Source organism: Tupaia chinensis, unplaced genomic scaffold (assembly GCF_000334495.1).
Source record: "Tupaia chinensis unplaced genomic scaffold, TupChi_1.0 Scaffold000047_1, whole genome shotgun sequence".
NCBI classification, from domain to species: Eukaryota; Metazoa; Chordata; class Mammalia; order Scandentia; family Tupaiidae; genus Tupaia; species Tupaia belangeri.
The window spans coordinates 6362274-6374893 of NW_006159505.1; the positions used below are offsets into that span (position 1 = coordinate 6362274).

At 54.9% G+C, this 12620-nt stretch overlaps 1 protein-coding gene across 1 annotated transcript in view; it reads left to right on the forward strand.

Annotated features, from left to right (window-relative positions):
* TNNT3 (troponin T3, fast skeletal type) overlaps nucleotides 1-11734 on the forward strand; it is a 25724-nt gene extending 13990 nt beyond the window's left edge. Inside the window, exons 9-17 of the mRNA XM_027774358.1 lie at nucleotides 2926-2944; nucleotides 5687-5732; nucleotides 6851-6967; nucleotides 7071-7148; nucleotides 7398-7511; nucleotides 7612-7721; nucleotides 7889-7979; nucleotides 9986-10026; nucleotides 11468-11734. Of these exons, the coding sequence (XP_027630159.1) occupies nucleotides 2926-2944; nucleotides 5687-5732; nucleotides 6851-6967; nucleotides 7071-7148; nucleotides 7398-7511; nucleotides 7612-7721; nucleotides 7889-7979; nucleotides 9986-10026; nucleotides 11468-11522 (671 nt within the window). The 3' untranslated portion in view covers nucleotides 11523-11734. The remainder of the gene's footprint in view (nucleotides 1-2925; nucleotides 2945-5686; nucleotides 5733-6850; nucleotides 6968-7070; nucleotides 7149-7397; nucleotides 7512-7611; nucleotides 7722-7888; nucleotides 7980-9985; nucleotides 10027-11467) is intronic.
* Nucleotides 11735-12620: the final 886 nt, after the last annotated feature.

The following is a 12620-nucleotide window of genomic DNA, read 5'->3' on the forward strand; positions in this document are numbered from 1 at the left end:
CAGGAAGGAGGAAGGTGTGGGTGGCGAGCCTTGAGGCAGAGTATAGAATAAGCCTTGGGAAGATGGTGCTGGGGTCCACTAGGACCCTCTGGATCCACCAGGGTGGGGTGGTGAAGAGCAGAGAAGAGGCAGAGCAGGTAGACTCCACCCTGCCCCAGAGAACAAGCCAGAGGAGGGAAAGTAGAGAGGGGTGAGGCTAAGGGAAGGGCGGAGGGGCAAGTGGGGTGAAGCAGAAAGTTGGGCTGAGGCCCAAGGTGGGGACCCGGAACAGCCAGGGGCCATGCGTGCAAATGAGCAATCAGTCAGGTCCCAGCATCCCACCCATCGCCTGGGCCCCAGCCAGACACACCCCGCGAGGAGGCCCCCTGGGTGGGCCTCCCTGCCTCCTGTGTGGAGGTGAGGGAGCTGCAGACTAAGTGAGGGGCCCAAGCTGGGGAACTCTTCCCGTGCCCCTGAATTCACACGACCCTTGACAGAGCTGGAGGGACTCCTCCCAGCTAGGTCTGCCCACCCCACTGAGCTAGTATGAAAGGTCACCTGTGTAAGAAGGGACATGTCCCAAGGGATGAGGAGTGGCCTCTCGGGCTGAGGCAGGTGGAAGGTATCCTGTGACAGCCCCAGGTCACACTGGAGCCAGGGCAGAGGCTGGTGATGAACAGATAGGGGGCGGGAGGTGCTGCAGGGCTATGCGGGACAGCTTTGCCGCTTGGGCTGCATGGCCACTTCTCAGCCACCTCCATTTGACTGTGGCCCCTGAGCCCTCCAGGACACCCGAGGGACCTCAGCCAGGTGCTGCTTCCAGCAAGGCCCTAAACAAAAAGGGTGAGGCCCAGCGACTTGTCTGTTTTCTTTACCCAGCCCCTCCTTCTGGGCCCCTCTGCCGGTCTCTGCTCCAAAGCACCCGCATCACTCATGCGGGTCCCCTCTCTCACACCCCCCCCAAGTGTCAGGAGAGGGTGACATCAGGCCCACCTGCAAAATTGAGTGGCGCCGTCCGGGGGCTCTTGGCAGCGTGCCGTGGGTTCCAAGCAGCCAAGTGATCTACGAGCTGAGGAGGGTGTGAGGAGAGAACACACTGCAGCCAGGTCCCAGCCAAGTGCACGCACGGCGAAGGGCTGGTGAGGCAGGGCTCCCCACCCCCACCCCCAGGACAGAGCCTGCCGGCTGCCGGCCAAAGACAGAGAAGACGCTGGTGGTCAACGCCATTTTCTCAGTCAGGCTCTACTGAGTCAGACAAAGGAAGCTGAGGGTACCACGAGTCGATGACCTCGGCATCGCCACGAGAGGACTGAAGGGACACAGAGGGCAGGTGTGGCCAGATCAGCTGCAGATCCTGGCTGTGTCCAGGCTAGTTAGGGTCTCCCCAGGGCCTGAGGGTGGGGGCATCCTTAAAAGAAGCAGGCCCCATGTGAGAGTGGTCAGGTCAGTCAGTCTAGTCCAGGTCTGGAGGCTCCAGACTGGAAGACAGGCTACCTGTCCTGAGGCAGGTCCTGGAACTGGCAGAAGATGGGGGGAAGGGGACGGGCAGAGAGGCCCATCTCAGCCTCTGAAAGAGATGCCTCTTAAGGATAGGCTCCTGGAGTGGTCAGGAACCTCGGCCCTCAAGGGTGAACAAGCCTAGGTTCATTGCCCATTGAAGAGGACCGCAGTGAACATTCTAGACTCAGGCAGGAGCTCCTTGGGCTAAGACTAGCATGGAGTTTCTAAGACCACTGATAGACACTTTCTTGGGCTCAAGGATCAGGAGACTTCACTCACAATCATCTCCGACCTGCTGGGTTTCAACGCAGCAGAGCTGACTTTGAAGGCAGGATCCAGGACCTCAGGAACCACCCGAGGGGCGGGGAGGTTTATGCCCACCACAGTTCCAAAGCTCCAGGTTGACCCCTGACAGACCCAGAGGAACAGACTTGCATAAGCAAAGGCTGAGCACCCCTGGCTCTCCCAGTCACCACCAGCCCTTGCAGGGTAGGGTCTCCTTCCACCCCTTTCTCAGGCAGCTGCCAGGGACATGCTTGGGGCAAGAGAGGTCCATGTGAGAGGGCCTGGGCACTGTTTCTACGGCTCCAGCTCCCCATGGCCCTGTTCACTCAACACTCCCCTGCAGCTGCGCTGGCCTTTCTCTTGCATGTGTGCTTGTGCCTTACCCCATGAAGACGCCACGGAGGAGGAGCAGGAGGAGGATGAGGAAGGTAAGGGCCAGTGGACCCAGCTGCAGTGCCCAGGTTGTGTCTGCACAGGACCCCAGCTCTGGCCAGTGCTGCTGGACATGAGCTGGAGAGGACCATCCCTATCTGCCTGCTGGTGTCTATGGTGCTGGCTCCCTACCCTATGGTGCTGGTTCCCTACCACTCTCCTTCGGCCTGTTCATCTGTCCTCCTCCTTCTCTTCTCTGGCACGGGTGTCGGATGGCCAGGTCTTGCTGCTTCGCACCGTGTCTGCCATGGGGCTCCGTCTGCTGGGGCCTCGTAGGCACTGACCTGCTCGGAGCTTCTGCCTGGTTGGTAGGGAAGAGTCAGCAGACCAGGAGCCCGTGCAGGGGTATTCCCACTTCTCCTGAGCTCCTGTTTTCTTCAAGTGTCATCTCCATCCTCTTCCTATTTCTCTGACTCCCCGTCCTTGTCTCTCCTCCCTTTTTCCTTCTTGGTCTGCTGAAGACAATACACTTCTCACCTTTGTTTCTCCTTCTGTCCTTCTTCCCCTCTCTCCTGGTTCCCACACTGAGCCCTTCTCAGGCCCACCACGAACTTTTACTGGCCTGGAACAGGGATGTGACCCTTTTGTTTATGGTGGGTGGGTAGGTGGGCTCAGCTGGAGGGGCAGGTGGCCCAGGAAGCCCCCAGCTGGTGCTCTCCCCAGCACAAGGGGCCAGTCTCACCTACTCTCCCTCTCTCCCCCTCCCCGTGCTGGTGCTACGGTGACCAGAGGAGAAGCCAAGGCCCAAGTGAGTAAGGGTTCCCAGTGGGGCTGATGTGAGTGTGGGCTGGGGTGGGCACCAAGGAGCAGGCTGGGAGGTGAGGCTTGAAGCCCCGGTTAGGAGGAAAAGCCCAAGTGTACAGGGGAGACTTTGGGGTCCAAGATAGCATGGACTCTGAGGTCCAGTCGGGTGTGGTTCTACCCCCAGTCATCCAATGTAGGCAAGGAGGACTTCCTGCAGGGGGAGGCTACTGACCAAGGAGGGAAGGGGTGCAGCAGAGTGAAGACAGTCAGAGAAGGGAAAATGAGGCAGTGGGGTGCAGGAAGTAGGGGTACCTCCGATCTCCGATTGCCCTCTGTGACCTCACTGTGCCCAGCCAAGGCCCTAGATGCGAAACAGACATGAACATGGGCTGGGAGGTGGGAGGGAGGGAGCCTCACCTCAGAGAGACTCACTTTTGAACAACGCCTTGATTGTATGCAGAAGAGCTCACCACACGGTGAGCCGTTTTGGGGGGCAATTTTGTTTCGGAGATCCTTGTCCTCTCCCCACTTGCACGTATTTCAGAGATATTTTTCAAATCCAAATCGTATTACTCTTTTGTTTTCGGTAAGTGCTTACAAGCTCACAGCACTTTCTCCACGCTTCCCCCCTTTATCCCCTTGAGGACCCGTCTGCTTTTTGTTCTACACAGAATGAAGTCTCGGAGCGTATCCGAACACGCCCCGTGTTTGCTCCCTCGTAGGGAGGCCTTATGGATTCTCAGAGGCAAAGTGAAAATATGTCGAGAGCATAGCCAGCACATTTCTATCCTTTGCGCTTTATTTTTCAAATAAAGCGATTTTTTTTTTTCAAATAAAGCGATGCCAGATCACAAGATATTTTCTCGTTTTCGAAAAATTGTTTGTGTTTTCATTATAAAAATAAAACACCTCATTAAAGAAAATTTGGAAAATACATAAAAGTCAGATGAAGAAAAAAAAAATCATCTATAATTCTCCCACCCAGTCAGCCAGACGGTGGAAAAGAGCAAAAAGAAATAAAAAAGCCTTATTTCTTCCTACTCTTTTTCCATGCATAAGGCTCGGAAAAAAAAAGATTTAAACGGCACCGTTTTTCAAACATCATACTGTCTATACAACCTTGAATTCAGCTTTTTAAAAATGTAGCACTATTCATAAGTATTTTTCCATGTTTTTACGTAGTCTTCTTAAATATTTTGAATGGCCACATAATATTCCATCAATTGGACAAACCATAATTTTCCTACCCGGTCCCCTACTGCAGGCTTTCCCCAATATTTTACTATCATAAATAACGCTGGGTGGAAAGCATTTTCCGTCTTTAGGGTTATTTCCCTAGGCCACATTCCCAGAACTGGAATTACTGGGTCAAAGAGTATGAACGTTCTTAAGACTTTGACATCCTTTGCCAAATTGCTTTCCACAAGGGCCTGGCCAACGCGGTCTCCTACGTGGGATGTAAGCCCCCACCCTCCTCACCCGAGGACAGAAACGTGCTTTTACATCGGAGCCATTGATGGATGAGAAACGGCATCTCACGGGTGTTTTCCTTTACATTCCTCTGATGGCTCGAGGGCCAGCCTTTCCCGAGTGTTTGTTAACTGGTTGTCTTTCTTCTTAGAATCGGTAGCTTATGCCCTTCGCTCATTTATCTCACGGCGGAGGCGTCTCTATGTTTTCTTAATCATCAGTTTGCATAAGGATATAAGTCTTCTCTGTATTTGCTGAAAATATTTTTGTACTCTGGGTTCTTTTTTTTTTTTTTTTTTTTTTTTGGCCTTTCCATTTTTGCCTTTTTTCACATACATAAGTTTTTCATTTGCATGGGGTCGTCTGGCCATCTTTCCCTGAGAAGGACCTTGTGCGCTATTGAGCTTAGAAAATCCTCCTGTGTTCCCGTTGTTGATCAATATTCAGTGCCCCTTTCTTCTGTGGCTTGTTTTGTAAAATCGTTGATGTTGTTTTAACGCTTTGCTCCATCTGGAACGTATTGGTGTTTGCTTAAAATTTTTTTTTTCTCTTGGTTTTTTTTTTTTTTTTTTTTTTTCTTTTTGGCCTTTCCATTTTTGCCTTTTTTCACATACATAAGTTTTTCATTTGCATGGGGTCGTCTGGCCATCTTTCCCTGAGAAGGACCTTGTGCGCTATTGAGCTTAGAAAATCCTCCTGTGTTCCCGTTGTTGATCAATATTCAGTGCCCCTTTCTTCTGTGGCTTGTTTTGTAAAATCGTTGATGTTGTTTTAACGCTTTGCTCCATCTGGAACGTATTGCCAGGAGGAGGGGGACATCATATAGCCATCTGGACCGGGGGGCCTTGTTTCCTTGTTCAAGAAGTTTATTCCCAGCCCTCTCTTCTCCTTCCTTTGGGCCCTCCGAAAGAAACATTAAAGGGAGGCTGGAGCAATGAGAAGAGTCGCAACAGTCATTCCTGACCACAGTGGCTAATGTCTACCATGTCCACACCACCTTCCCACTAGACTTGGCTGCATTTGTTTGTTTAAGGAAGAACTGTGGTGTCTTTCCTGGATAGATGGGGTAATGTCCAGAATCTGGCAGAACAGAAGAGGACACTAAGAGATTGAACCCTCCTCAAAGAGATCAAGTCACAGTTGGAACTGTGCCCCCAGCCATGTGCAAACGTACAAAGGCATGAAGGCCAGCCTGGTCAGGCTAGTTCAAGCCTACCCTCCCACCAGTGGAGTCTCTAGTTGTCCCTGCTCATAAGTTTCGCCTTCTCTTTTGCAGACTCACTGCTCCTAAGATCCCGGAAGGGGAGAAAGTAGACTTCGATGTAAGTTTTTGTGACCCAGATGAATACAGTCACCACCCCCTAAACCCCAGCCTTCAGGATAAGCCTCAGAAGGTCATCTCCTTTCGGGCAACCAGAGCTACAGCTTCCTGATTCCTGGCAATTCTGCCATAATTCATTCCTCCACCAGAGGAAACTCCTCCCAAACAGACATTTCTCCTCCCCCGCTCTCCCCATCCACCTACCTCCCCATCCACCTCCCCACCCATCCATCCACTCACCCATCCATCCACCCACCCATCCATCCATCCACCCACCCATCCATCCATCCACCCACCCATCCATCCATCCACCCATCCATCCACTTAGCCATCTGCCCATTTTTTTTTTTTTTGAGAGGTTTTTGCTATAGGGTGTGTGTGTTTGCTGGAGAGACAGAGAGAGACAGAAAGCAAGAAATCATCCCCCAGGGGAAATGGCCATGCCTCAATCTCTCTCCTCTGTTCTCCTCTCAGGGTTTTGGGTATGCATGTGCACACTTGTCCAGCACGAGTTTTAAACCACAGGGTCCGGGACTCGAAGCACAGTTGACTATGTGAGAGTCCAGCAACAGAGCCATTATACCGTACGCTAGTCTCCCTACCCATCCATTCTTCTACTCACCCAGCCACCCAGCCATTCATCCATCTATCTATCCACTCAGTCTCCACCCATTTCCTTACTCATCATTCATCCATCTACCTGTCCACCCACCCATCCACCCGTTTTTCCTGTCGACCATCTGTATGCCCACCCATCTATCTTTTCACTCGTCCTTCTTTCACTCACCTACCCATTAATTCACCCATTTGCTCACACACCCATCCACATGTCTGTCTGACAAATCGACCTCACTCACCAGTCCCCTCTCTGTCAGGTCCACGCAGGGCATCTCTGCTGATGGTGACCAAGCCAAGTCAGAGCCAATCTCTCTAGGGCCTGACCTCACCTACCCTGTGGCTCAGAGGATCAGACCCCCAGGAAGGCAGCAGCCATGGCGATGTGGCAAGGGTAGAAGTCAGGGCTTCTCTGCTGGCCAAAGTGGCACTTGCCACCAGGTGGGTTAGGCAAGACCAAGGCTAGAGAGAAAGGGTGGGACTGATGGCCCCTTCTGCCCACAGGACATCCAGAAGAAGCGCCAGAACAAAGACCTCATGGAGCTCCAGGCTCTCATCGACAGCCACTTTGAAGCTCGGAAGAAGGAGGAAGAAGAGCTGATCGCTCTCAAGGAGAGAATTGTGAGAGCGTGCGGCACCTGTGGTGGAGGGGTGACAGTGGGAGCTCAGGGTGGAGGCAGTGGTTGGGGTGACAAGGCTGAGACTACCTGCTCCTTGGTCACAGGAGAAGCGCCGGGCAGAGAGAGCTGAGCAACAGAGGATCCGCGCAGAGAAAGAGAGGGAGCGCCAGAACAGACTGGCGGTGAGGACCCGTCCCCGTGAACCACCCTCCTCCCCAGAGAAGTGTGGAGGTCTCAGGCCTCCCTTCTGGGTTCCTCTGACATCAATTCATCACCAGGATCACTGGTCAAGGCCCCATCCCCTGCAGAACCCCCTGCAAGAGGGCAGACCCTGACCCAAACCTGGAACTTCCTTCCAGAAAGTCCTAAATCCAGAGCAGGTCCCTGTAGCCTGCCTCTACTTCAAGGTATTGGGCGTGGGGTCTCCATAGGAGGAAAAGGCCAGGAGGGAGGAGGAGGATGCTAAGAGGAGAGCTGAGGATGATCTGAAGAAGAAGAAGGCTCTGTCCTCCATGGGCGCCAACTACAGCAGCTACCTGGCCAAGGTGAGTGCAACCGCTCAGCCCAGGGGACAGTCTGCAGCATGGGCTTGGCGGCATGCCCTCTCTGAGCCCAGGCCCTCTGTCGGGCCCTGTGTCCCCACAGGCTGACCAGAAGAGAGGCAAAAAGCAGACAGCCCGAGAGATGAAGAAGAAGATCCTTGCTGAGAGACGCAAGCCACTGAACATCGACCATCTCAGCGAAGACAAGTTGAGGTGAGGGAGGGGTTGGCATGGCCAGCTCTCGGCCCTAGAGAGCTTTGCCTGGCTGTTTCCTGAGGCCACTGTGGCCCTGCTCCCTGTGCTGGATGGAGGAGAATGGCAGGGCCCAACCCCAACTTTCAGGTGTATCTGACCAAGTCTCACCTTTTTTACTTCCCCAGGGACAAGGCCAAGGAGCTGTGGGACACCCTGTACCAGCTTGAAACCGACAAGTTCGAGTTTGGGGAAAAGCTGAAACGTCAGAAATACGATGTGAGTCCAGGCACCTCCAGCCCATGGGCTCCCTCAGTCTCCCCAGCAGCAGGGGCAGCCACTTTCCTGAAGCCTCCACTCCAGTATCCTCTGGGTGGGTTGTGTAGGCCATCCTCAATGACCCCACCAAGACTGCTGTCCTATGAGGACAGCTGGGGCTTATCCTCGAGGGGCACCCTGAGCAGCCCGACAGGACCACCTCTAGGTGAGAACCATCTAGAGAAAGCAGCCTCTGGGTCCATTTTCTGTACCCTCTAAGGCTTATAGCGAGTCCCCAGCACCACTGAGCTCATTTCCAAAGGCCCTAATCTTTCTGGTTCTGGTCTCCTCTCACTGTCTTCTCTGCAAATCCTAGTTCTGGCCACTGCCAGGCCCCTGAAATATCTAGGTCCTCTGAGCAGGCAACGGGGAGGATGCACACTTCCACCCGCTCCTGGGAAAGAGAGGCTCAGCTGAGTCTTCTCTGAGGAGGCTGGCCACCTGGAGTAGTCTGAGGGGTGCTCACAGAACAAAGCAACCTTCCCACACAGACGCTGCCATCAAGGGCAAGGTGGGGGTCAGGAGGGCAGCCTGCCAGGGGTAGTCTACAGAAGTGAGGTGAGACCTTGGGGCTAGAAGTGAAGCCAAGCTGTTTCCCACCCTCAGAGGCCCACATGGACCCCGCGACAGGCATCAGTCCTGGTGGCTCACATGCTCTGTACAAACGTAGACACCTTGAGCTTCTCCGTCCAAGCCATGATGCCAGCTCCTTGTGTCCCTCCAGGATCCTAAGGGCGAGGGCAGCTCATGCTCACAGGGTCTGTGCTCTGGCCTCTTAAAGTGGAGCCAGGTGACAGTGGGAGCCAGGTGACCAGCACTAACAGACAGCCAGGCAAATCCTGCCTCCTCCTCTTTAGTAACTCTGGACAAATGACCTGGCCTCACTGTGCCTCTAACAGAGGTGGGACAACTAACCTCTGGAGCTGTCCCCAGGCAGAGGCATTCCTACAGGCCAGTGTGATCTAGGCCTGGGGACACAATACTAGCTTTTTCTGAGGATCTCCTGGGAGGGATTGGGCCAGAGACAGGCCTCACTACAGAGCCCAGGCTGGGCCCATTCTGTGTCCAAGGAGCTGAGTCAGGACCTACTGGCTCCTGATACACTGCCCACCTGGGTCCCCAAGGGTTCAGAGAGCCTTGAGGGCCATTGCCCCACCAGCCGGAAGCCTCTGCCACCTACCCAGCCCGAGTAACCATCTTGGTCTTTCTAGATTATGACTGTCCGGGCCAGAGTGGAGATGCTGGCCAAGTTGTAAGTAGCCAGTGTCTGCCACGGGCGAGGCCCATGGGTATGCAATGCACGGCGATCCTCCAGCATGGCAAAAACCTGAGTCGCAGAGGATGCTGGGGCAGGGGCCTGGAGCCCACAGGGCCTTTCTCTCCTTCAGTCTCACCTCCTCCCTCTGGCCTCCAGCTCTGTGGCTCCTGGGGTGGCCTGCTGCCCTTGTTGGTATGTGAGGAAGGACCTCACCTCCCCAGGACCTTCACCTTGAACCAGGGTGCTCCTCCTAAGCACAGTCCAGAAGAGGGAGCAGGTGGATCAAGGAGCAAGAGGGCAGTGTGTGGCTCCAAGCCCAGTGGCCACCAGGGAGCCAGGGGTTGGGAAGGAGGGGTCTACAGACCTCACTCCACCCCACCTGCACTCCAAGCCCCCTGCCCCACATCCTGCACAGGCTGAAAGGTAAGTGGCCAGCTCTGAAGCTGCTGTGTGCCAGAGCCCGGGCCAGTGCAGGCCAGAGGACTTAAGTCAAAGACACGAACTCTGAGGGCCCAGGGACAGTGTCCTTTTCCAAGAGGAGCCAAGACACAGTAAGGAAATGAGCAGCCCTCGTGATGGCGTAAGATGTGACTGCAGTGCAGACACCGCGGTCCTTCCTGCCCTGCGGCGAAGAGGAGTGTGCACCTGGCCCATGCCCAGCCTGGCCCTCCTGGTCCCTGTCACAGTAAGTCGTCTGTGTTGTTTACAGATCACCAACCTCAGAAGCCGCATCGACCAGGCCCAGAAGCAGTGAGTAGCCCTGCCCATCCCTCACTCTGCACCGGGCACAGGAACCCACGTGCCACCACCACAATCCCTGCCTGGGGCCTGGTCATTTTAGCCAGCTCCTAAAGTGACCGGTCCTCAGCAGGGCAATAACAAGACTAACTGTCACTTGGGCCAGCATGTCCAAGCCCTGCCCCGGGGCCCACAACCTCCTTTCTCACCAACAGAGTGGAACCGAGGAGTTCAGTGGGGTTGGGAGGAGGGAGCCAGGTGGGGCTTGCCGGTGATGGCCTGCCCTGTGCCCAGCGCTGACCAGCAGAGAGGAGGCAGTCAGGAGCCCTCAGGGTGCACACAGCCCTGAGCAGCCTCCAGAGTGACCTGGCAAAGCCAGGCTGGGCTCTTGGACATCCCCAACATTTCACCCTTAAAGGTGTCTTGGGATGGGGAATTAAAAGACCTGGGCTTTGTCACCAGCCCCTTTATTGACTGTGCAAAATCACTTATTTGTAAGATGGTGGCCACTCACCTGTAAATCATGTCCCCCACGGGGGCAGTGGGACCTTCAAGGACCTGTGCTCAGGTGCTCACGATGATGGGCCTTTCTGGGGATCTTGTCACTGAGCCTGGCTGTGGAACCAGCTTAGACTCCTCTAAGGAGTGCAGTGTTCCAGAAACTAGTTGGCGTTGCAAGGTTTCTGTGGAGGTTTCTGGGATTGCTCGCCCTCTTCCCACGGGCCCTTGCTGCTCTACAGCACAAGATGACACCTGAGCCTCCCTGTGCCTGCTGTACAGGGCAAGGGTCATCTGGGCCCTTTGAGAGCAGGTATTTCTGTAAGGCGTGCATGTGCAAGGGTGTGCGTGCATGTTCATGCGTGTAAGTGTGCTCAGGAACATGTGTGAGGGCACAGCCTTCACTGGGCAGAGGTCCTGCTGAGCTGCCGTGTCTGAAAGGGGCTGGCCACGTGGGCTCAAACACTCCTGACTTTCTGCCTGCCTTGGCGCCTCACCGAGCACCCAGCAGCCAGCTTCCTCTTGGCTCACTGGTGTGCAAAGGGCCTCAGACAGGCAGGTGGGCTTCAGAGGACCATCACCCTTTGGAAACTGCCTTCGGAGTGGCACAAATGCTTTCCAGGCCAAAGTATCTGGGAGATGGTATTCATCTGTAAGACAGCCTTCCCCAGCTGGGATCTGTCTGCAGGCAGGGAAGGGAGGAGAGAGGGAAGTGCCTCAGGCTCACTGCACCAGCCCCCTCTCCTAACCACACTAACTGCCCAGGCCCCCAGTCAGGCCAGGCACAGGTAAGTCAGTACTGCTTGGATTGGAGCTGAGTGTGGGGACAGGAGAATGGGGGCTAGGCCAGCCTCTCGCTCTGGAACAGCCTGAGCAGGCAGAGCTCTCTGGGCTGAGGGTCTGTACCAGCCGACACGGGGCTGACACTCAAGACCAATTTGCTTCCCATTTACAGCAGCAAGAAGGCCGGAGCCACCGCCAAAGGCAAAGTCGGCGGGCGCTGGAAGTAAAGGAGCCCAGGAGGGCCCCCGAGGCAGAGACCTTTGGCCCTGGCTCACTCCTGGGCCTGCTCACCCAACATCATGTCCTTCAGCCCTCACACCCAGGCTCCTTCTGGGGTGCCAGGACAATCCTGGGGGTGGAGGGGCCACCCCAGAGCAACCCCCTTGTCTCTGTCCTCACTGCCCCCATCCCCTGGGGTCTGTGAATAAAGCTGGCAGACTCCCCTCCACCAGCTGTGTGTGTGTGCTCTAGCAGGGGACCCTGGGGAGGGGGCCTGAGGAAACAGGGTCCTGGTGGGTGCCCAGCTCAGGGGCTAGCTCAGAGATCACAGGGCACATTTCACCTGCTACTAGTGGCGAGATCCATCCTGCCATGGGCACTGGGCCCAAATGCTCCACCTGAATGCAAGTCTGCCTTCTGACAGGGGGCTTTTTCGGCCCTTGAATGCCCCTTAGTGCCCCTCCCTGGAGCCCACACTCCCCGCAGCTTTCCACTTCAGCCAGGGTCTGCTTGTCCACCCTGGTGGGCTGTGAACCCCAGTTGGGGCAGGAAAAGAACTTTGCTTAAGCAGGAGTGAGGGAGGGGCCCAGTGCCCTGTGGGAGACTTCAGACATCCCCGCACCCCGAGGCTCTTCTCTGAGGAGCTCGACACATCAAGGGGGAAAGGAATGCAGAAAAGCACATTTCCAGGGAGACGGCAAATATGGCAAACACAGACCGTTTTTCTATATTATAAGAGAACACAGTGCACAACTGTGTAATAAATTTGAAAATCCTGACCAAATAGAATTATGGAAAATATAAATCACAGAAATTGGATCAAGACGTTAGGGGCTTGTACAGCAAAGCATTCATGGAGAAGGTTTTGAGCCCAGAACTGCCTCTCCAGGAAGGCTTTGGGGAGGGCAGCTGCATCCGTGAGCAGGATTTAGGGAGAAGAGAGCCTGTCCCAATGCCAAAATGTAACCCTCAATAGCACATGCACACATGTGTGCACCCCAACACATGCACACAGCAACATGATCCCCTGTGTGTGCACCCCAACATGCACACAGCAACATAATCCCCCATGCATGCACCCCAACACATGCACACAGCAACATGAT